The 24,757-nt window shown below is 30.5% G+C and overlaps 1 protein-coding gene across 2 annotated transcripts in view; it reads right to left on the minus strand.

Moving 5' to 3' along the window:
- Nucleotides 1-13,823: 13,823 nt before the first annotated feature.
- The window catches only part of LOC136990055 (atrial natriuretic peptide receptor 1-like), a 37,409-nt gene continuing 26,475 nt past the window's right edge, over nucleotides 13,824-24,757 (minus strand). For both annotated transcript variants that reach the window (XM_067288396.1, XM_067288397.1), the window contains 18 exons: nucleotides 22,127-22,218; nucleotides 21,719-21,863; nucleotides 21,244-21,316; nucleotides 21,018-21,138; nucleotides 20,877-20,945; nucleotides 20,696-20,773; nucleotides 20,484-20,588; nucleotides 20,309-20,380; nucleotides 19,899-20,052; nucleotides 19,070-19,246; nucleotides 18,791-18,962; nucleotides 18,547-18,693; nucleotides 17,559-17,682; nucleotides 17,299-17,367; nucleotides 17,061-17,235; nucleotides 16,871-16,969; nucleotides 15,048-15,139; nucleotides 13,824-13,909 (listed from right to left, as the gene is read on the minus strand). In XM_067288396.1, the coding sequence (XP_067144497.1) occupies nucleotides 13,835-13,909; nucleotides 15,048-15,139; nucleotides 16,871-16,969; nucleotides 17,061-17,235; nucleotides 17,299-17,367; nucleotides 17,559-17,682; nucleotides 18,547-18,693; nucleotides 18,791-18,962; nucleotides 19,070-19,246; nucleotides 19,899-20,052; nucleotides 20,309-20,380; nucleotides 20,484-20,588; nucleotides 20,696-20,773; nucleotides 20,877-20,945; nucleotides 21,018-21,138; nucleotides 21,244-21,316; nucleotides 21,719-21,863; nucleotides 22,127-22,218 (2,039 nt within the window). In that variant the 3' untranslated portion in view covers nucleotides 13,824-13,834. The remainder of the gene's footprint in view (nucleotides 13,910-15,047; nucleotides 15,140-16,870; nucleotides 16,970-17,060; nucleotides 17,236-17,298; nucleotides 17,368-17,558; nucleotides 17,683-18,546; nucleotides 18,694-18,790; nucleotides 18,963-19,069; nucleotides 19,247-19,898; nucleotides 20,053-20,308; nucleotides 20,381-20,483; nucleotides 20,589-20,695; nucleotides 20,774-20,876; nucleotides 20,946-21,017; nucleotides 21,139-21,243; nucleotides 21,317-21,718; nucleotides 21,864-22,126; nucleotides 22,219-24,757) is intronic.

Below are 24,757 nucleotides of genomic sequence, written 5' to 3' on the forward strand. Positions count from 1 at the left end.
TATGGCACCTGAAATGAGAGTCAATTTTTTTTTGAGAGAGAGAGAGTTCTCTTTGGTAAAGATAAACTTGGCGCTTTGAAGCCCTACTATAAGCTTTTTATTATTGTCTCTGTACTTCGGGTTCTTGCTTTAGTAACATGGTGAAAGTGAAAGTTTCTCTCTATCTTCCGTCTCCTCAAGCCGATTCCTTGGGTAAGCCGGCCCGAGATGATCAAAATGTAGGTTCGTTGGAAATACATTTCTACACAACTCAATTCGGTTTATATAGTTTATTTACGGGAAATGTACACAGCTTATCACATAACTACAATGTACTGAATGACAGCAGTACGATCAAGGATAATCTGGAACAATTGGGAATCGGTGTCTCCTTGATAATTTCTGAGACTCCGTCTGCACTTTTCATATGACTACAAATCTCAACCGTACCTGGGCGTTCTTTCTGTAAGAGTGTAACGTATTAGTTTGTTTACGGCAACACGACACGTGGGCGATCTGCGAGGAGGGATGCCTCCCGGGAGAACGTATGGGAAACTGGTCCCTATTTAGGTATTACTAACTTGAAGAAAATCCATGTGGTCAGCCCGTTAGCCAGGCGCGAACCCACCACCAACTACCAGTGTTCGGTGGTCCACTCGGCTGTTGGTGGGCCTGGAGGAGTAAAACCTCTCTCCCTATCCTCAGCTTGCTGATTATCTGAGATCAAAGTGCTATTATCTCCGAGCCTCACTTCAATTTAAATGTTTTTTGGGAGCCAACTTCCGACCAATCAGAAGGCTATGGTCGCCGGGAGAAGCTTTTTTCACGTACGCCTGATCCAAATGTGGGTGGTCATCCTCCCACTTCCTTACTTGTTTATTTGTTTGTTGTTTTTCTGCAGCTGTAAGTGGTTTACGACCGGACCACACCTGAGTCAATCACAAGCCTCCCAAATAATAATTACAGCGAAGCTTTCGAGAACCAATTGCAAAGACATTATTTTTTTCTGATACATTTAAAGCCTCTCAGACGTTCCAGACTACCGCCATAAAGGATCCGAGATTGAATTCCCGTGCAGACAGCTGCAAAAAATTTTTCACGTACAATCCATCGGTGCGTCATTCTCCATCTTAGATCCATGCTGCACCATCGACTAAGTGGATTCGATCCCTAATCACTGGTAGTAGGCTCGGGTTTGCACTCGGGCCGACGGGCTGGCTCGTGAAGTTTTCGGGTTTTCTTTCCGCCAATTTCTCTTAAAAGTCCTACCGAAAGGCACATTCCACGATTGCAGATCATCCTCGTTTTGCGTGCCAGTATCTAAACAATACACTTGCAGTACACTTGAGGATCAATAATGTTTAAAGATAAATACGAAAATTTCTCATAAAAACAGCATCATCTATTGATTGTTAAAGAATAGATGCAAAGTAACAATGTAGAAAACTGATATTGTAATTTTTTCTTCCTTATCCTAACTTTTCTATCAACCAGATGTTGTCGTCTTTGCTTTCAGACTTTAGTCTTTAAGCTGTCACTGTATTTTGTTTTTATAGATTAATCTTCGTATTTAGTAAAGTTTATTTTAAACATTTTTAGGTAAGTGTCGTTAAGCTTTTTTTAACCGTAGATAAGTAAACATTCGTAAAAATGACGAACGAAATACAGAATATCTCGGTACTCGAACTGTTCCCAACTCCAACAATTCGGTATTCGAATACAGTTTTAGAATATTTTCCTTTGTTCTTTGTTCCTTCTCGCTTCTAGAACTTTCTTTTTTAACTCTTTTCCCTTGAGTGGTGAGGACCGATTCAGAGAAGAAAAAAGGGTACCCGAGAGGACGAATGCGAGGGAGTGGGACATTCTTTCGACTGGACTTCAGAGTGGACGGATGTGGAAGATGGTGCTCTGTGTCGTCAAGTGTAGCTAGGCTGGAGGAACAGTGCTAACCCGATAAGAATTGAATTTTATCGTAGTCACGATAAAAGGAGTGTCGACTAGGTATAAAGTATAACCAAAGGAAGACATCAGTCCGAGAGAGTTTCACGTAGCTTCCTACCGAAGTTGTGCAAAGTTCCGTACATTCTGGTATTTCGCTCTTTCCTATAATCTATTTTGCTATTTATTACTCTCCCTGTTACCTTCCCTCTTCCCTTAGTTTAAGTTAGTTTGTAAGTACTAATTATAGTCTATCCCGATATCATCATTTTATAGTATATGTCGCGATCGGTGCGTATTCATGTCATTGTCTGCCGTTAATATTTGTTACCGCCGTGTTGCAATCATTTACCATTGAGTTGGAATTCAAAAGAATCTGTATGTATTCCTCGAAATAAAATACCTTGTTTAACTATATATATATAGCCTATATTGTATAGTTATTTGTTCGGTACGTTCTCCTATGTCTCTCAACGTATATTTCGCGAGATTATCATTATATTATTTGATTTAAAAGAAATTTAATATAGGTCAGATCTCTGTTAACGTTCATTGGCAGTTTGGTTTCTTTTACTTTTTGAAAATTGTTTTCCCCGATTCTCATTATTTAAAATTCATGAAATGATCAGATTTTGAAATATCCATATTGTCTTTCATATAAGCTATACATAACTACTTACGTGTAGTAAATGCACCAGTGGCCAATACTTTACGGCTACTTAAAGGGTTTATGAAATTTATTTGATGCAAAATTACTTGTTTATTCAAATATATTAGTTACGTATGATGTTTCGTAGCATTGCAAATGCAAATTTACTTCAAAAAAATCGGGTACGTTGTTAAATTTATGCATTTTGTACCAGTCCCTTAGATGGGTGCGTGACCTGATGTCGAAAGTACCAAAGACATTTGCCACTTTAATTAAATGCAATACTATGGTATTCAAATTTATCATAGAAATCTGCCCGTCATATTTCATAAGATAATTATGCTACTGGATCACTATCAGTAACTGGTGCAGTTACCTTAATGGTTTTTATATGATGAGAATAGAAGATAGCATCCATTTCAATAGAAATTGACTATATCCAAATGTTTCTTTTGGAGTGCAGATAAGAGTAATCTGATTTCTAAATTACTAATACTTAAAAAATTTATAGTTATTATAGAAGCGGCGTTTGGAAGATATCGAGTTGACTTAAAAATGGAATTATTTAATGTAAAAATTTTGCACATCTTGAAACCTTGAAGAATGTCGATGGATGTAAAATAATCGTCATATTGCCTACCGCTCTGGAGGACCCGGGAACAGATCTACGCGGGAGAACTCCCAGGAATTTTTAGGATTGGTCCATCCTTCATTATCATTGTGGGCTTGGCGGAATCTACCACGAGCTTGATGAAAAAGCTCCTGTTATTGCCTCGTTTTTTGCTCTTTAATTCGGCTACTTAATAATTAATTGGAAGCGGTACCTAAAAGATTTTTACCTGTATTATTCTTTTTTACATGTCGCTTCAAAGCGCCAAGCTTATCTTTACCAAAGAAAAACTCATAAGAAAAATTTTCGCTGACGTCTACGTTGTCATATGTTTTTACTTGGCGCATTTTTTACATCTGAGGTATTTTTGTTTGCATTTGTTTATTTATCAATTGTTTTTCATGTAATAATTGTATTATTGTATCAAGATATAAGACGACAATGTACAAAACGCGTTGCCGCCCAACGCGCCGCCAACAGAACTGTTTCAATAGAGAGGTTGCGGCCGAAGTTTTCATCTCTAAAACACGAAAGTCGAACGTCGAGCGCCGCCATCTTGTAAGCCTAGAAGTTTGACAATGGCGTATTTCTAGAAATAGTTTAATTTGTTTATTTACCTTCTCCGGTAACCTTCGTCACTGCCTTTTTACTTGGCGGGGAGTCACTGCCGTGACTCTTGATACAAAAGCAAATTTTATAAGGGAATTTTGAATTTAAAATGTTTTATTTGTTATCAGATAATATAAGTACATTTGTTTCTTGTAAACGAAAACATATAGAATCTTGCACACGTAAGCAAAGCGTGTCATTTTCCTCTTTTTTTCGAAAGATTTTTACTATTAAAATGTTAAATGTAGGCTTGTTTGTAGCTTATGGAATGTAAAACGATTCAACGCCACCGTTTCTTTGCCTATAAAGTCGAGTGTGGAGCTAAATTTAAGTATTTTAAAAAACAACAATTATATATGGTAATACCTTTTTATATAGTAATTTTAACGTAACGGAAAGAAGTTTGTGAGCAAATGCAATGTGTAATGAAATTGTTAGTTAATTAAAGAATATAATAGGATATACATAAAACAAAATTTTATATCTTATCATTTTATTTTTTAAATTATTTTATTCAGAAATGTTTACCGAAAAGTTTAATAAAAATAAAGAAAGAAATTCCACATTTTATCGTCAATGGCGAATATTTACAGACTTTCGGACAGCTACAAAACTAATCCTTAAAACTCGAAAGGATTAGATAAATCGATTTGTTAAATTCAGAATCACTAAACGTGATTACTTAAATAAAGGAAATAGGTAAAGCTTAATTATACGTTTGTCGCTTATTGCGCAAAGACACTTCTCTGATCAATATAATTAAAATAATTTTTAATGTAAAAAATTTAAAAAAAAGTCATGTTTTTCGAGATTGGGGGTAGAGGATGAACTCATCTCACCATATACATTACTACAGTGTATTTACACACACACACACACATCATGATATCAATTATACATTTGGTTATGTTTAACGGGTTTAGGGGTGGCGAGGACGGTGGAAGTGTGGCCACCCCCTAAAACAACATTAAAATGCATTGTCCAGTAGAGTTTCAGCCTTATTATTCCATCTATTATTCATTGTATCTAAATTTTAATTCAATAATCAATTATTAAAAGGTTTTTTACCTTCCTGGAGTTTTGTGTTTGGAATGAAACATTTACAGTAAAACCTGTGTAAATCTGAACCTGATTAAAACAGAAACTTGCTTAAATAGAAAAATATATTCGGTACCGTGCGATTCCGGTTTACACAGGTTTTACTGTATTTACTTATATGTCGTTTTTAAAATTTAACTTTAAAACAATTATATCACTTAATAGAACTAATGATAGAATAATTATTATATACCAAAAAAATATGAAAGACAAATTTACATAAAGAAATCCTAAAATTGATGTTAAATAAGTAAAAAAAAAAACGAGACTAATATAAGAATTTTTAAAATTTTAGTTTAAAAATAATTAATTAAAAATATAGCTTATTTAAGAATTAAAAAAGAAGAAGAAGAAAACCTCGTAAAATAATAAATATATGTTGAAATTTTGCCAAAACTTAATCTTTTTTTTTTTCTTATTATTTAAATGTCACGCTAACGAACTTTTTTTTTTCTTAATTCAATAACCACAGAACCTAAGAAATCTATCACAAGTCCGGTTAAAAATATATCTATTAAAATGGACAATAATTCTTATTTCATTATTGGTGTCAGGAGTGGGGTTAGACAAGGCTGCTTAGATAAAGGGGCCCTGAAGCGAAATACATATCGAGGACCCTACAGCAAATTAAATCACACTAAAGTTATTACATTGTGGAAAATTTAAGTTTAATTAAAACGGTTAAAAATACCTTTAAAAGAAATGATTATTTTAAATTCGTTTTATATGGATGATATTTTTTTTCATCTCTTCTTAATCTTATTTTAATTATCGATAGGTCTACTTGGAAAAGATCCAAATATAATTTATTTTTCGAGTTTCAGAATAGGCTGATAAAATTAACTCTTTTTACATTAGATTAGATTGAAAGTGACGGGAATAACGATATTTGTGCTTCATCATAGAATCCCAACACTCGTCTAACAAATTGTTAAGACGATGATAAGATGAAGATAAAAAAATAGGAATAAAAAACAAAATAAGAAATCAATAGGTGTTAAATGATATTGTCCAACTTATAATTAATATATTAAAAGTTTGTGTAATATTTCACCTAATAAACAGAATTATTTACACGTAACTACTGCCGAATTTATTAGTTTCGAAATACAATTAACGTTAAAATAATTTTATACCGTAAATAAACGAGTTTAATTTAAAACAAGAATTGCCGGCGGCGTAAATTATTAGTACAATTCCATTATTGTCTAATAAACACGGCGAATTGTACTTAATCATATATTTACGCGATGCTTATTATGTACTTTGCACATTAAAATTATTTAAATGATATTAAAAAAAATTACAATATCATGTTAATTTATGATTATTTCGTGTAAATTTTGTTATTCGAATTATGTAAATGTGCAAATATTTTTCGAAACTCTTATTGGTCTCGTTTTTCGAGATTGGAATGGGGGATGATGAGGTGAAGCCATTTTATCATCACTACAGTGCGCATTTATACAGTGTTTATCGGGTTTCGGGACGGGGATGGTGGAGTAGGGTCACATCCCGAAACGTCATTAGTGTATTGTCATCGGACTTATATATGTCCTCTGTTTCAGCCTTCTATATTAATTATGGTTTGGGGCCCAGTTGGTGGGGGACTCGAGCGTCAAAATCGTGTATAAAGATTTCGGCCGAATTTATTACGTTTACTTCGATCAATGACACCAGACAGTTTCTTAACGTTAACTATATTTCTTTTACTAATGTATTTACTACATTCTATTGATTAACAATTTGAATCTCTGTTTTTATTCGCACGTGAAAGCAATTTTTGGACTAATTCTCTCATTTTATACGATTTCACATTTTTCAGATAAAGTAAAGTAAAAAAATTAAGTAAAGAAAAGTTTTCAACCAGTTCAATTATAAGACATATGAAAAAAGAAAATTCTCTTCGAATCGTCGAATTAGATTACCTTTCTCTAAGCGTTTAAAACTTTTATATTTAATTCTACGTTTGTAGAATATGAAATGGATTTAATTATTATTAGCAAATTTAATTTGTTGTGTAACGTATTAATAAATAATATATAATAATTATATATATATATAAAGAAATTTCGATTATGTCTGTCTTAGCTTTCATCTATCTAACTCAGTTCTCGCGAAGTGGGAATTTATAGGTCTGCAGTTTATTTCAAATTGCAGCCCTTATTTATTGACGTTTGTGACCCACAAAAATGTATAGAGATTGTCTGTCTTCAGATCAGCACGAAGTTTACAATAAAATAATTTAGCATAAATAGATAAATATTTCCAATAGCACATAGATAGATAGGTCCTAAGCATTGGAGGGTCGTTTACAATATTTTGCTTAAGGGACTATTTAAGCCATTGATTTATAGGAATTATTTATGTTTAAATTATCGATACAAAGGAAATATCCGTCTAAAAATGTTCACAATCGATTCCTAGCATCACTATCAAATGATTTAAGCTAACTTAGTTGCAGTTCTTAATACAGCTTCATTACTCATGCTAGACCATAAATATCCAATAGAGCGGTCACTTCTACTCGACGTGACTTTGTCGTCACCAATTTCCATTGAAGTGGAATCTGACGATTTAAATCCTTCATGCTATATTATCTCATACTATTTTTATAACGTATTATAAATAATAATTCGTATATCGATGATAACTTTCTCAATTGCTTATGCTTTTTAAAAATATATAAGCTATATCTATAAATATCTTATGTAGGCTACGTGAATAATATATTTATTACTTCAATTTAATATATTTTTTATAAACTGTCGAATTGTCTATCACAAAATATTTTTATTTTATACGATTTACATTTTTTTATAAGTGATTTTTCTTCAAAATAAAATTCAAAACTGAAATTGGAAAGTGAAAATTGATTTTACTGCTCTCTATTCGTTTCTTTTATATCTGATAAGATTAAGAATAGAAGTCAAAGATAATAATGCCTTATATAATCAATAAATTATATATATATTTTTTAATGGAATAACTCGAAGAATTTATATTTTGTATCAATATTTGAATCAAATATCAATTACTAAAATGTATATAAAATTCTCCGGCACTTCGGTTAGTCTTACGGCTTATAACTGATATGGCTCTTTGTGTTAGGGATTGGCATCGGCTCCATGAATATTTGGTAGATTTATTATACTAGGGAAGTTGTCGAGTGTAAACTAACGCTTCTGCTATCAAACCTAACCAGAAGTCTGCTAAGATGATCGCTGTTTTCTGAATTCGGGTCGTTTTAATGTGATTTTATCCTTCTCCCTTTCACTTGTTGTTCAAATAGTCACGTGTTAACAGAATTTATTACCAGTTATCACCGTAAAAGATCCGAATTCGAATCTGATCTGTATGCTCGCGATTCTCGTCAACTCTTCGAAGTCTTAAACTCGTATTTGTTTTATCTTGCACACAAATAAACTAAGTATACTTATATATTTATTAGTAAAAATAACATTAATTTTATAATGGTGGGACCCTCGATAGGCCTCCGGATTCAGGGAAAAATCCCTAACTTCTCCTCTCTCGACTTAAACTATTTATTATATTTACCTAAGTTTTGTAATTCGAATAATTACTATAATTTTTCATTTATTACCTCTATTACATCACTACGTACTGTACATTATAATTCCATGAATATATTATGCGTAATATAATACAATGAGTATATATTATAGGCGCATCTATACAATTGCATAATCGTGTTGCAATTAAATTATTATTCATTTATAAAATAAAGTTAAAATATTATACGTTTAATTATCGTAGAATGTAGATTTAAGACATTTTAAAATAATGACGAAAATGTGCAAATTTAATTATTATTTGTTACAATTCTCCTCGGTTATTTTGAACGTAATTAGTATATTTGATAATTAGTAACATTAATTATATGGGAAGACGATTATAAGATATCCTCTCGGGATAGAAAAAAAACAACAAAAGTCAGAGAAATCAAGAGTAGGAAGTATTTAACCTTTGAGAATAACTTCGAGACTTCTTCATATAAAAAATAAAATAAAATAAGACGATATTTACCTGAAGGGCTCATAGTTTTGACGGAAGTAGTGGCCAAGTTATCAAAAAAAGTTATGTTAAAAAATTGATTCCCTCAGGATAAAAACTATTTTTTTTTCTTCACACGAAAGCACTTCAACTAAAGAAAATAATCTTTCAAAGATTAAATCAATTTTTCTAATTTTAAATCTTCAGAACATTTTTATAAATTATAAATTGCAATTTAAAAATACGTATAGCAACTTAACACATTCCAATCTAAAACTTGTAAATCTTATATATAATTTTTTTTATGGTGGAAATAATCTTTACAGGACGTTTGCGGCTTCTAAACGATAAAAAAGACGAAGCATTTATAATGCTAAAAGGTTTTTTATTAAGGTTGTGGATTTATACGATATCAAATAACAATAGATCATGACTATTAAAACAATAAATTATGATTCACTTGATGCCACATATACTGTAGCTCACATAATCATTCCTTTCACTTAGACACTTGATGTGATCGGAACAATATAAGAGCATTTCGGATAAACTCCGAACAATATACAACATATTAGAAACAACAATTGTCAGAAAGAAGAAAAAATCACCTGCAAGAAACGAGTGAAAAAATACAACATCTATCACAAGACAGTTTTTTTCAAGAAACTTTTTATTTCTGTTTTTTTCCTTTAGTGGGTCTAAATGAACAAATCGTTATGTTATATCTCTAAAAGCTTGCTGTAGGAATATATTTTCATTACTAGCAAAAATTATTGTGACATTTTAAATCGTATTTTTAATTTATTTAATGTAAAATATATGCTCCCGATTGCAGTAACGTCTTGCCCCTGTAAATCATACTTTTCCTGTTAACAGTAGAGTCATGCCGGTCATCTATTAACTGTTCTGGAGAATCAGAAAAAACAGATAGACAGTGGTGATTTATAAGTCTGGAATTTGAAAATTAATTAATTAAAGCCCCAATAATAAATTATTTTACTTAATAAAAACTATAAAATCACACACAAGTAATCAGTTATGCATTATAAAATTACATTTGCCATCTCAGCAATTTACGATTATTCTAATAATATTTACAAACTTACATGTGCAGAATCTTATTTGTATGAAGATTAATAGATCAATCTTCCGCTTTAATTTGTTATAAATATCATTAAAATTATTAAGCTTCCTATTTAGTGTTTTAATCTCTGTTTAACATAAGATTACAATACAAACATACGGTAAATTGAGCAAATTTAAGGTTATACGTGCATACTAACAATCAATATAACTAGAGTTGTATATATATATAAACTAATCTGAGAAAATGGATTCTGTCAAAACCTAAACGAAAAGTAGCGAGTATACGTTATTATAAGAAAATTCTAAGTTTTTTTAAAAAAATTAATTTGCTACTTTTCTATTATTTTTGAAAAATACACACAAATATATATACTGTAATTGAAATTTTATATTGCAACATAAACAGGAATCTTTTTCATAAATATAAAGAAATTCAGAAAATAGATTCCTGGAAAGAACTACAAAAATTTGATTACATTAAAGAAATCTGTCTGCCTTTATTTCGTTGAAATTCCTCTCTTTTTTTAAATATTCGTGCTTGGAATCACGAAATATGCGGCTGAAAGCTAGCTGATGATTGGAGGAGATTTTAATAGATTCTTTGTGAAGTTTTTTCTCGGAATAACTTCTGACGTGTGACGGTTATTTTACTTATCAAAATATTTGAACCCGGTTGAAAAATTACCAAATTGAAAGAGCGAAAACTTGGCCTTATATTATAATACAGTATTATAGTTTCCGGCCGTAGAATTCCTATCCAAAACAGCCGGTGAAAACCGACCAGTTGAAAATGTAATTACGTAACCTGCCAAGTTATTTCGTAATTAATGTTTCTCAATATTCCATAGAAACCAGTTTGAATTTATTATATTCTTAACCGTTTTGTGTTAAATATTTAAAATTTTAAAGTTATTAGTTTTGCTTGTGTGATAGATTCGATCCATCAGTTAAATTATCTGTCCGAATGAAAATACCCTTACTTGTTTTAATTAAACTTTATTGCAGTTATTGATCTCTTCAAATCCTAGTAACTGAAACTTATTTTCAATCCTTCGATATAAACGAGGCTTTAAGTGCATTCTCTCGACTGTAATCTAATCTTGTCTCCCTTGTTAATTAAGTGCATTCTTCTCAAAAAGTATTGCATTGTATTCTCCGAGTGAAGATTACACTTAGTTGTCCTGGTTAATTTAATAATTCTTATAAAATCCTAATTTAATACAAATTATTATTTCGCATTTCCTTCCTCTACTAACTTATAAAACTTGTCAGCTTTTACAGTATAAGTTAGTACACATCTAAAATATTTAATGGTTAGATAAATTCTAATGGCATTTTTAATTTGAAACCATTACAAAAATAATAATTACTGAATATTTTATTTGTAATGAAATTAATTCAGAGCAGCGTGGCTCACGAAGCTCTAAAACCCAATAAAACGAAGCAATGAAACTAATAAAAATGTAATATATTTATAGAAATGTTTCTAATTAATTAATAAAATTCATATAATTTTTATGTTTTGGCATGTATTGAACGTAATATCTTCACGACGAAGCAATGTTTCATGCAGCTTTCACCACTTACAATGGCTACACAGACGATATCCAGGGAAATATCCGAAACGGACAATGATAATTATTACAATTGATCATAGTAAATCCATTTAGATGGCCTCCATTGTCAAGATTTAGGCACGCTAGTATCAGTTTTCTAATATGTCAGCTGTCAATGACTTCCAGTAATCATGAAAAACGAGGGAAAAAGTATTGCTCATCAATTTTAATTACTACTATGCGATAATAGTGTTAGGCATCAATTTATATATTTTACACGACTTTTTCTATCTTAATAAATGAAAATTAAGGTAAGAAAACAATAGTTTTTAAGTTCTTAACTCCTCAAACCGAGTGGTTGTATAATGCAAAGATCTACCTTAAATATAAACAAAATTTACTGAAATTTGTCATCACAATACAAGTTTGATTCGAGATACGTAAGAACATATTGCTTCTATATTTGTATAAAGAAGGAAAAATAGAAAATACAAAATTAATTTAAAATAAGAATATCTTTTATTCATTTACAAACAATTTCCGCTTGAAATACAAAAATAAAAAATTCCAATTCCTTGGAGAAAACTGTAACCTTTTCATTTATTTATTTACAGTAATTCGATTTGTGAACTCCTAAAAATTCTTATAAATTCTTTATTAAAGCCAACTACTTCGCTAGTTTAAAGTAGCGAATGTTTAAACATTTTAATTAATTATATATTTAAGTTTATGTTGTATTGTATGTACAGTATTGTACATCTACCGAGTTCTGTTAATGTAATGGCCAATCGTTTTAATATTCTGTTTGTATAGGTTAAACTACATATAATTTAACCTTTATTAAATTATATTTTACAATTTCGATAACGATTCATTGGTAAATCGACTAAATGTAATTGTCCTGGTATATTCGAAATGTACGTTAATAATATCAAACTAAAAAATACCACCCAAGATTTTTACATTTTTGGACGCGGAGGACCTTGAAATGTAGAGAAATGCAAAAATGTTGGAGGGTTTTCCCGTGTATTAGTATGTGAGGGGACGATTTTATTCACCCAATTTAAAGCTAAATAACTCCTGTGAATTTTGTTGAACATTTCTGAAATTTTGCAGGGTGGTTCTTGTATTGGGAAGAAATGTTTCTAGAAATTTTCAGACAAATCAGACCATGGGTTCGGTAGATATGGCCCAACCCCTTAATATATCCCGAACCAATCCGAAGATTAATGGTAGATAATGCTAATAATTATTAGATATGAAAACACAAAGAATGCTGACAAATCCAGCAAACAGCAATGTAAACAAGCAATGTAAAAAACGCATTTAATTCTCAAAAGTACTTTGCCCCGAAAGATTTCTTAGATCAACAGGTATAATCATCGCAGCAATATAAACTATTGTAAATACCCAAACATCGTTAAGTTCCGTCGTTACGAATTTTTGATAGGCGGAGAGGAACTAGAAGGAAAAGATCCCGAGACGGATAGAAAACATTGAAGGTTGAAAAAAGAGTACAGAGAGGAAAAAGAATCGAGTAGAACGTAAAGTAGGAGATAAACATCATATCGAAAAGAAGTTCTTTTCGGATTAGAGTTCGAAGATAACCAGCGTACAATCTTCCCACTTTTTCGAATAAAATAGGAAAAAAGGAGGAAGAAAGAGAGGATAATATTTATGAGAAGAAAAGAATAGAGTAGAAAACTCCAGTTCAGTTTTTCCATCTCTTTATGGTATGTTACTGTGTTCCCTTCTATTGTAAGTAAATTTTACACGCAGTGTCATAACTGGTTGTGTGCAAAATTTTATTTTTTTCTCTTTTTTATTAAAAAAAATATATATATATATAAACAAATGGTTGGTTAATTTTTAACCAAAAACATTACGGAATTAGCCCACACGGCAGAAAAATTTTAAACTTTAAAATAATAATATACTGATAGACTTTTTGTTATCCCCATCTCGGGAGCGGGAGCTCCTTCCTCTCGCATCCTAGTTACGTTCGAGTTAAACAAAACATCATTAGCAGATAAGTGCGAGAGTAATTCCCTTTAAAATTGAATATAATTTATAAATAATTCGCTGCAAATTTTATACCGGAAATAAATAACGAAAAATCAATTAAATATAATGGAAAATTATACGAGATCATTACGGATTTTTCAATTTATTTACAACTTTGAAAAATTATTCTGATACAATAAATTTAATAAGAATTTATTACAATTTACGTATAATTTCATTTGTCGAGAGAAAAGAAATTTTTAATTTTAATTTTACAAGCAAATTTAATCATCAAATTGAATATTGTTTTTGAATTTGTTCCATATTTTCTCCATCCAGCCAATACGTTCTCATTAATCCTTTCCCCTGTAAATGAAATCCAAGTAAAAGAATCTTTAACTTTTTCTTTTTATTAAATAATATTCTTGTCCTCTTAAAATCTAGTCACACGAGAAACAAATCTAATTTCATTTTTCTATTATTTTTTGACAAGTGTAAATATACCTTCGAGTTTCAAATTCACAAAGTTTCTCCCCCTGTCTACTTAAATGTTTAAAACTTACTCGTCTTCAATATTTTTTGAACAAATTAAAACTTTTTTAAAAAAAAAAAATATATATATATATATATATATAATAATTTAAGTAATCTTGATTTATAAGATAATCAAAATTACAACGTTAAATTTTTTAATTTGATAATTAAGTAGTATAATTAATTAAATAGCCGGATAATTTAAAAGTAAGAAAAGTAATTTGCGGATAATTGAATTTTGTTTTATGAAAAATGAACGGATTATTCCAGTAAAACCTGCCTAAATGAGAAAAATTCTTCGGAATGAAGCGATTTTTTTTATTTTAAACCTGCTAAAACGGAAAATTGCCGAAGCGAAAAACAATATTTGGTACCGTGCGAGTTCGGTTTACGCAGGTTTTACTGTATATAATTAAAATATCGATTTATTTTTTTAAAATATTAACGTGTTAAATAAAAATATCAATCAATTTATAAAGTTTTTTCTTAGTTTTCCTTTTTGTTTTTTATTTATTTATTTATTTATTTTTTTGCTATTGTTTGGTTGTAACAGCAAAGAGCATTGGTGAAAGCTTTGTTTCCTTTGTTGCGCTTGTCTTCCTTTCTCTCTCTCTCTCTTTGCTTGTTATATCTTTGCTTGTATTTTTTGCTAATTTTGTCTCTATTTAGTAAACTGTTTGTCTGATAACAGAGATCGATTTACTTATTTTGAGTGTATAAATAATGTAGACAATTTAAATACAGTAAAACCTGTGTAAGCCGGACTCGTACGTTACCCGGTTTGGCAGGTTTCCGTTTCGAACAGTTTTTTTTTAACACAGAAAATCACTTCTTTGCTAAGAATTTTTACCATTTAAACAGGTTTCCTTCCTTTTTTTTGGACAGGTTTAACTCAATATATTTTTTAAATCAATAGAAAAATAAATAAATAACTATCGATACAGTAGATGAAATCAATGAAAATATTTACCTTTACTTCTATATCTCCTCTCAAAATTATGTTAAACGAATGGAAATGGTCTAAAATATTCTTGGTTTGATAACTGATATGAATTTTCATGGCTAAAAATTTAAGAAAACTTTAAAATCGGATTAAATATTCGTGGAAATAACGAGGAAAAATAAATTAAAATTTAATAATACGGTAAAACCTGTGTAAACCGGATTTTACTGTATTTTTTCCCGTGTCCGTTTTACACAGGTTTTACCGTATTACATTAAAAGTAAATTTACTTCGATTTTTTATTATTTATTTGACAATAAACGTATGTAATGTATATATTTAACCTAGATTACGAATGAGAAGTCTTAAAGTTTTCTAAAATGGCCACGGTTATACAACAATATAAACGTCTTTGTGATCGGATCCGGTAAATGATCGATTGCTATTGTCAGTAGAGTCGACGTCATAAGCAAAGCAAAATAAACAATAGACGAAAGCTGTACCAAGATATGCGACTATCTTCAGTCGATAAAGGTGAAATATGAGTTCCGGCATTAGAACTTATTCAATAAAATTCAACATAGTTGAATATTTTGAAAATTTATAAATAATTCTCGTATTATTATTATTATTATATGAAAATTTTAAAACTGGTCAATATTTAAATACAAAGGAGCTTATCGGAAGATTCTTCTTCTTTCTAAATTTTATTGTAGATATATTACGCTTTAATAATTAAAAGAAATCTAACAAACAATGCATATTAGTGGACATTTTTCTTTATTCTTTTAATTAAGTCTTTTAAAAAGTCGAAGAAGATAAGATCTAGCGATTTTTGTTAATAGAGATCTTTTGATATCTCTCCCTTATCGTTAAATTAACATTGTCCACTGGTAATACAAGAGATTATTCTTTTGATTAGTTTCTCTGGAATAATTCCTCCTCTCTCTAAAAATAAATCTAATCTGAAAACGGCGCTTATCGGTAACCCGATGGAGTGTGTGAAATCTTCGATTTTTTCTTTCCCCTTCCTCACAATTTTTACGGGCTAACACATTAAAATTTAACAATTTTCGAACAATACAACAATAATTTTTATCGGTGTAATTTCTGGTAACAGCTCTCACGTTTATTGTTTTATCGTCCGGTAATGGTCTAATTGCTAGATTTTTTTCTTCTGTCGCTTAAAGAAAATAAAATTTGTGTCGCCATTAAAGACATAAAAGCAAACAAAGTGAACAATTTGATGTGAATTTTTAATAAAGTTAACTTCGACTCGAGTGAAAACTTTGGCACACGTTGAAACAATAGAAACTTTCGTTTGAAAATTCGAGTAATTAAAAATGTAGAAGAATTATGATTGGGTACAGGTTTTAAAGGGAGGAATTAAACCTGTACCCAATCATAATTCTTGCAAAATTATAATTAAAAGCTATTATTATTCGGATTTTACCACGGTAAATTTCGAAACGGTATTACGAAGCCGGCTATTAACCATCAATTGCTACTTTATTTCACCTCAATTAATAAATTGATAAGGACGATACTAATTGTGTTGTTTTGTTAATCGACTGAAAATTGTTTGATATAGCGTAGTCAATAATGACTGGCCAACGCAGAGATTAAACACGTTATCCGTTCGCTTAAATTAATACTCTCGTATAATGTTATCTTCTAATTAAATTCTAATCCTTCCCCGTGTTTATTTGTGTTGTCCTCTAATAATTTTCAATTAATATAGAAGCGAATACTTTCGATGTTCTATAACGCAGATTGTGTGTAACTCGTTTAAGTGTAACGTCAATATATATATATATTCCTTCTTATTTTATGCAAAATTCGAGTAATACCTTCTCCACTTGTTTCCATTCTAGAAGCTGTGTTGACGGTGTCTCCGAAGAGACAATATCTTGGCATTTTCTTACCCACAACACCAGCGGCACACGGTCCTAAAAGTGTATATTTCAATTTTATTACTTTCCAATATAGATTTTGCAACGACTCCAATGTTTTTTTTTTTTTATTTTTATTTTATTTTACCTGAATGTATTCCAATTCGTAGTTGTAGTTTACGTTCGGGTTTATGGCGGATTTTGAATTGTTTAATGGCGCTTCTCAATGACAATGACATTCGAGCAATTTGTCTTGCGTGTTCGTTTCCGTTTCTTTCGGGTAAACCCGAAACCACCATGTATGCATCGCCTATTGTTTCCACCTAAAACGGAAGTGCTGTGAAATTTCCGGATGAACGACGTCGCTTATTCAAAAAGTGACTTACTTTATAAACGTCGTAATTTCCGATAATTGCATCGAAACAAGTATAAAGTTCATTCAAAAGATCCACTATCTAAAATTAAAATATATTTTCCTATAATCGGAGCCTCCCGAGGAGGCAAACGAGGCGAAAAAACATTATTAGAGGACCCTAATAATGTTTATTCGCTTACTTAATACGTATTTTGTTCCACATCCCGTTACCCTTTTGGGTAGCCCCCCGCTTATAACGATTTATGAAAGATATATTTTGAATATTCTTACATCCATGGGCGCGCTTTCTGCCGAAAGATTAGTGAATCCAACGATATCACTGAAGAAGATTGTTACGCAAGCAAAATTTTCTGGTCGAACGTGATGGCCCGCCTTCAATTGCTCGGCTACATATCTAGAATAAACGAAATATTTATTTAAATAATAAGAGGAAAGAATATGAAAAAAATAATAATAAGCTTTTTATTATCCTCCTTCACATTTATAATCAATTATTAATAAATGAAGTTAACTAACTACATCCCATATATTTTAGAAAATGTCCTCGGAATAACTGTTGTAAATTTATTAAATGTTATTAATTTGAATGTATGTGTGTTAAATTTATTTCAACATTATTCATTTTATTAATTATAATTAATTTATTTGCTTTTACCTGGAGACTTTTGCTTTCATCTTTGGGAGAATTTTATCACGTTAACGATATCGGTGTATCGAATGAAAAATAAATTTATTCTCGAATTACCAGGAAACATTTCATTCAAACTGCGCTTAATAAACATAAAATTCCCCGAATTTGCCTTATATTTTATCGTAATTAAATCGAATTTTATTAATCGTTTATGCAGTGGCGTAACTAAAAATTCCAATCAGAACGATGAAAAATTAAAGCCCAATAGGCGCGATAGGGCCTCGTCTTCTCGAGGGGGCCTCAAAAATTTAGTCAACGTTTAAAAATGTGTATTTTAAACAAACGAAAAATGTCTTATTATTTATTGTCTTTTTAACGTAAAGGGCCTTAAAGAAGCATAATCCGCAACGAAATCATTATAATTCTAAAACAATTTAGATTAGGAGTTGAAAAACCTCCCTCGGTGCGGGGATCCAACACCAACGCAACCCCCAAAGCATAAAAATAAATTTATAACTGTTTTAAATGAGCAAATATTAGTGTATTTTTTAACGTCGAGACCAAGAAAACGTGAAGAGCATTATTGTTGAAAGGTTTTTAATCTGTAGAAGAACGAAACTAATTTACCTCGGTAATACTTCATATAATAATTCTTCGCTTTTCTTTTTCTCTTCCAAAAAAGCTTCTGTTTTCTCTTCAACTAATTGCTCTAAGTTATTAGCATATTGTTCCATTCTTGATAATAAATTATCGAGGAAATTACTGCTTCCCATACTTTCACCAAGAGGTTGTTCAAAGTAAATAGTAATTATTTATAAATATTCAAAAATTAAATCAAAAAGTAAATTGTGGTTTATAAAATAATATTTACAGCTTTGTTAATTTCTTTGTCTGTTGTTTGATGACAGAGAAAGTAGGGCGATCTGTTGGATCCTCTTCCCAGCATTGATGCAGAAGTTCTAACAGCTCGGAAGGACATTCATCAGGAGAGACGTTAGGTCGAAAAGGAGGATCACTAACACTTTTTATACACTCTAAAACTTCTATTATGGGGGGAAAAGAAGAAGATTTTATGTTCGATACTATATATTTTATTTTTTTTATAATTTCTGTGAAATTTATTATTGTTTTCTACCCCCTCCCTCCGAACCTTGAGGCTGTAAGGTGGAATATCGCTTCTTGGAAGTTGCTATTTTCTGAAAAGGACCTAGCCTAGTAATGATTTCTCTCAATACAATACCAAAACTATATACGTCTCCTTTCTGAGATCCTTTCATTTCTGATCGCTGCTCTCTTAAATGTTCTGGCGCTGTCCATAACAGAAGTCCTGGGATAAAGAAAAATAAATTTTATAAAATATCGATTTACTTTTCTACAATTCCAGCACGTTATTCCTTGAAAAAAATAAATAAATAAAAGGAAACAGTATTATTCCTTTGTGTTATATATAGGAATAACATTACTAGAATTAAGGAATCGCTATTCAATAGTAAGTAAATAAGCGTGTTTCGAAACCCTAAAGGAAAATAGCGTAACAAATATAGTAATAGAGCTGATAGAATAATGACAAGCATAGTTATACCAGGCCTTCTTAGTAATTTTACCTTAAAGCCCGCTTGTACTATAAATCAAGATCTAATACATTATAACTATCTTAGTTTAGGATTTACAGCGTCATTCTAATGATTGGTAAAGACCCTCTAGCTCGGCCCAAAGCTTCCAATTGGCCGTGTTAAAACGTCTTATATATTTTTTTTTCCCTTTTATTAGAAGTACTCAATCTTTCTCCATCAGATAAAAGTAATTTTAACTTTTACTCCATTTGCTATTCTTTTTTAAAATGTTATTAACATGGCATTCGGAATTTTCTTCCACCTATCGCCATTGAGATAAGTATGTTTATATTTAGAGACAATAAATTCCATAAATAAGACTTTAAGAGGTTTCAATCTCTATATATATTTTTTATTTACACTCACTCGGATCAATATAAGTATTCGGTAAAAGTTGATCCAATAATGTTCGGAGACCAAAATCTGTCAGTTTGACTACAAACCTTCCATCAATGACACAATTGGTGGATTTTAAACGTCCATGATACGTCACAGGACTTTGGTGTAAGTATATCATCCCCTGAAACAAAAATATATATATATATATATATTTGTTTTGTTTATATTTTATAACCGCTTCGTTCTTTCTTCTTCAACACATCAGTGGCGCGTTATAGCTCCACGGGGCCCAGAGGAAATTGAATTACGGAGGCCCCGTGTACTTGGGGAGAGGGGGGAATATTGGAGCATCCCGTTGGTGAGGGTCCCAATCAATCGTCTCATTCTCCATTAGAATAACGCGCCACTGTCTGGCATTAATTTTAAAGATGTCTTACCTCGATAATGTCACTTATCAGGGAAAATCTGAAAGGCCAATCGATTTTAATCCCTTCGTTCGATAACAATTCCTGAATATTTTGTAAGAAATTAAATATTAATCAGTTTTAAAAAATTATAAATAAATTATCGACAGGAAGAAAAAATAAATAACGATAAATATAGCCTATTTACTCGTAAACTTCCTCTTGGACTAAATTCAGTTATCAGAGCAATATTAGGTTCGTCCGAGCAAAAACCGATAAAACGTATCAAATTCTCGTGTGTCACGTCACGAAGCTATAATAAATTAAATATTTAAAGAAAATTATATTTTCCATTAACAAAACCAGATGGCAGCACATAATAATAATTTTTTTTTAAATATTAAAAATGTGCGCGATTACCTGTTTAAATTCGAGGAGGAGTTTCCTAGTTATGTGTAATTTTCGGATGTTTAACGGCTTAACGGCAACTTTCATCCCCTGTAATTTTTTTTATTAATTATTTACAAGAATTTCGAATTTTAAAGCCGGATTATCAGGTAATATTAGTCTTAACATAGTCCGATAATCCGGCTTTATATACCTTAAAATATCCAACGGACATTGTTTTCTTATAATTAGGAATTTCTACGCTTCCACTAACGTCGTCTTTCTGTACAAACAATACAAGTTTAAAAAAAAAATAACCAATGGATGGGGATTTACAGGAAATTTATTGATTTACCTGAGTGATTTCTTCGACATTTATACTTGTCGAAGACTTAGTACTGGGGTGAGAAAATACTATTTCGTTCCATTTGACCTTCCACCACATGCTGGTTAACTCGGATTCGAGTTTCATTCTTCTGTAATGAAATTTATTAAACGAGTTTTAAACTGGAAATAATTTGACACGAATAATTAATTAAAGCCAACGAATAAATTGAAAACGTAAAAAGAAATAATAATACCTGTATAACAGCAAACCGATAACAACAATGGCAATAGCCACGACTCCTAAAATTCCCAAAATTGAAAACGGTTCTGAAAAATTAAAAATGCATTTCGATTTTAAACACTTAAAACGATTTTTCACGCTTCGTTAATCGTTCGATTTAACATACCGTATTTAAAACCTGTCTAAAACGGAACGGTAACCTGTGTAAACGGGAGAAATTCTTAATAAGAACACAACGATTTTTCTGTGTTTTTTTTTTTAAACAGAGAACCTCTTTCAAAACGGAAACCTCTGTCCGGTTTACACAGGTTTTCAAATCGATACGATGCTTTGAATTAAGTTGTGATGTATTCCGGGATTAAGAAAACAAACGATTATTCAGATGAGTCGCGAGTGTTGTATACATCGATACACGCTGGTGAAGATTTTATTTTATGGATCTCCGAGCAGCCTTGTTAAATATTAATTTGTTTCGATTAATATATTACCGTTTAATTGACATTCCGGATCGTTTCCAATAAATCCACAGATGGGTACGTCTAGAGGAGGCGTGTTTTGTCCATTTGGCCAAGAAATAGAGCGCGATTGTATCGGTATCAGTATTTGCTGGACTCCATAATAGTGTATGACAGCCTGAAACAGAAGGTCAAAAGGTTTGCTATACCAAAACTTAGCCAATCTTCTCGAGTCAATGATAAATCGCTTCCAATAAAACTTTTACTTCAAACAACACTAACTCAGTTTAATCTATTTTAAGAATACCGTTTTATATATTTTGCTTTACCTGGATATTAAGCAAAAAAGAAAAGTATTTTTATATTACATCTTATTTTATTAGATATTGGACGGTATCTACAATGAATTTAAAAAAAAAACAAAATGGAGAAAGAACTTGCCTTCATTTTTCCACTTTTTACGTCTAAATCATATAAAGTATAATCAGCTTCTCGATCTCCGTTTCTGTTGATATGAATCTCTTCCGCGATTCCTTTGTAGAAAAAAGAAGAAAAGAAAAATATAAAAAAGAAGGGAAACCATTTTATAAGATGGCACGACATCAAAACTTTTTCGCGGCTACAAAAATATATATATATATATAAACTAAAACGGTTTTAAAATGTTCGAAAGAAGCTCCTTTCAGATTCTCTCTCTTTTTTTTATAACGAGTTTTCACACCGCAAATGTCTGTGTTACAAAGGTGTTGACAGCTGCGATCTTGCTGCATCTGCTTCAGGTCGATAGAGAATGAGTGATAGACAGAATCAGGTGAATATACGGACAAACTGATACGATTCGGCTCTATTTCTTACGGGAACGTCAGTAATGCTCATTCACTGGCTCCATATATTGAATTTCGATCCGAATTTTCTCTAAAATTGGTCACTATTCACAAATTCAAAATGTATCCCGATTTGCAGTGATGAAACAAAACAAAAAAGTAAGGAATGTGATTTTCTTCGAAGCATTCGCAGAAACCTTAAAGGCTTACACAAGAAGAAATAGTGAATAAATGATTTTATTAACCGTTTCTACGTAATAAAATTTATACAAAGATTTAAATTATAATAATTTTTAGGGTAGCCCCATGTACGGTAAAGTGTTGAGACGTCTTTCTTCAGGGGTGAATTTTTTTCATGGGAATCCTCCGGTATCTTCGTTTGTTCAAAAAACAAAAGAAAATAAATGAAATATTCATGGAAACTTCGTCGTCTTTACCAACTTCGAATAATGCCACCTTATTATAATTCCATTTTTAATGTTACAACTTTAATCTAAGTTAAATCTTTTATAAAATATAATAGATCTAATTATTTGGGAGGTTCCTATATTTTGGGCGTTTCTTCTACTCCGTGCCAAAATATTTCTGTTCTATCTGTTCAATTTGCATGTTAATAGATCTACAAATTTCACTCAAATATATACGATCCAAGAGTTAAAATTATCATAAATAGTTTAGAAATTATTCTTTAAAAAATTACAAAAAAAAAACATTCATTTTTAGAATATTTTCTGTATTTTTTTTGGGGGGGGAGAAGTTTTGCACAAAATTATTATTATTATTATTTTACAAATCCGAAAGAATTCGGAAATTTTTAGGAATCTATTTAGTAAATTGTTTCGGAAATATTCATATTTAAAATAATGTAATTAAAATAATTAAAGCGGCTTGGCAAAATTCTCAATGAAGACTCGCTTGGGAAGACGATGTTTGCATTATTCGTGCAAATTTACTTGCTTGCTTTTCAACTTTCCCGAATAATGAAAAGTATCTTTCTAATTTTCTGACTTTACAAATTACATTTTGTATTTTCTCTTTTCGTCTTTCATACTTTCAACATTTGCAAAACTTAAAAATGCTGTGCAATTTGCAAAATTATACAAAATTTTCAGAAAAATCCTTCGTAGAAATGGCTAAAATATCCGTTTAATATTTAAGTAGATCGATTTAATTAAGATATACCCAATTCGTATTATTATTATTATTAATGCATCTCGTCTATTCTTCTCTCGAAAGAGAACATTAAGATTAAATATATTTGCTGCAGAACAATGTGGTGTAACTTAAATACATAAACCAATCGAAAAATATTAGACACGGTTTCTGCCTAATTTTCTTGTATTTATCTTACTTATTTATAAGTTTGACTAGAATTATCTTAATTTACTCGAATTCATTATCTGTAATATTTCAGAATATTAATGATGCAATTAAAATTCTACTCAGCCTATTTATTTTCTTTTGTGAAAGAGTGTTATTATTATTTTTGAAAAGTAAAGTATGTCTGGTCGCATGCACTAGTTCTTTTTTTTTTTTATGATTAATCATTAACTCAAAGTCACCATGGCAACTCATTAGGCTCATTTATTTAAAAAAACTTGAATTAAAGACATTAAAATGATTCTAGTTTTTATCTTTCCAATGCTGTAATTTATCTAAGCAACTAAAAAGGAGGAGTAATCAGTTTACGTGAGAAATATTATATATAGAAAATGGCAGCGCGTACAATATATTAAGTCCCTAACTACCGAGTAAAAGTGTTTGCTCAGCATTATTTCATTTTAATTTACACATCGATTTTTGTATTTTTAAATCGAAATTTAATTAATTCAAATTACACATAATATTTTTTTTTCTTTCCCCCTCCCTCTCTCTCTCTCTCAAAATCATACAAAATGACTTATAGAAATTCTGCATTTTCTCGTTTTGCCGTGTTAATTATTAAATAATAAACACATAATTTCAATTTAATTGCCAAGAATGTCCATTTGGAAAGCCTTAATTTTCACGATAAAAGCCAACGTAATTGTAAATTCTAATCAAATTAAATTTTCTATTTACGAAATTCAACATAATAAATATAAATTCTCACGTCAGATTTATTTATTTTTTATTTTAAATTAACAGAAAAATATTTAAATTAATTTTAGAGTACCCTTTATTATTCTAAAATATTATGTACTAATTCTTTAGACGGGTCTTAACTACTGTCTACTGTTAAACAAATGTTATAATATATATATATATA

This window comes from Centruroides vittatus, unplaced genomic scaffold (assembly GCF_030686945.1).
Source record: "Centruroides vittatus isolate TY-2023 unplaced genomic scaffold, ASM3068694v2 scaffold_861, whole genome shotgun sequence".
Classification (NCBI taxonomy): domain Eukaryota; kingdom Metazoa; phylum Arthropoda; class Arachnida; order Scorpiones; family Buthidae; genus Centruroides; species Centruroides vittatus.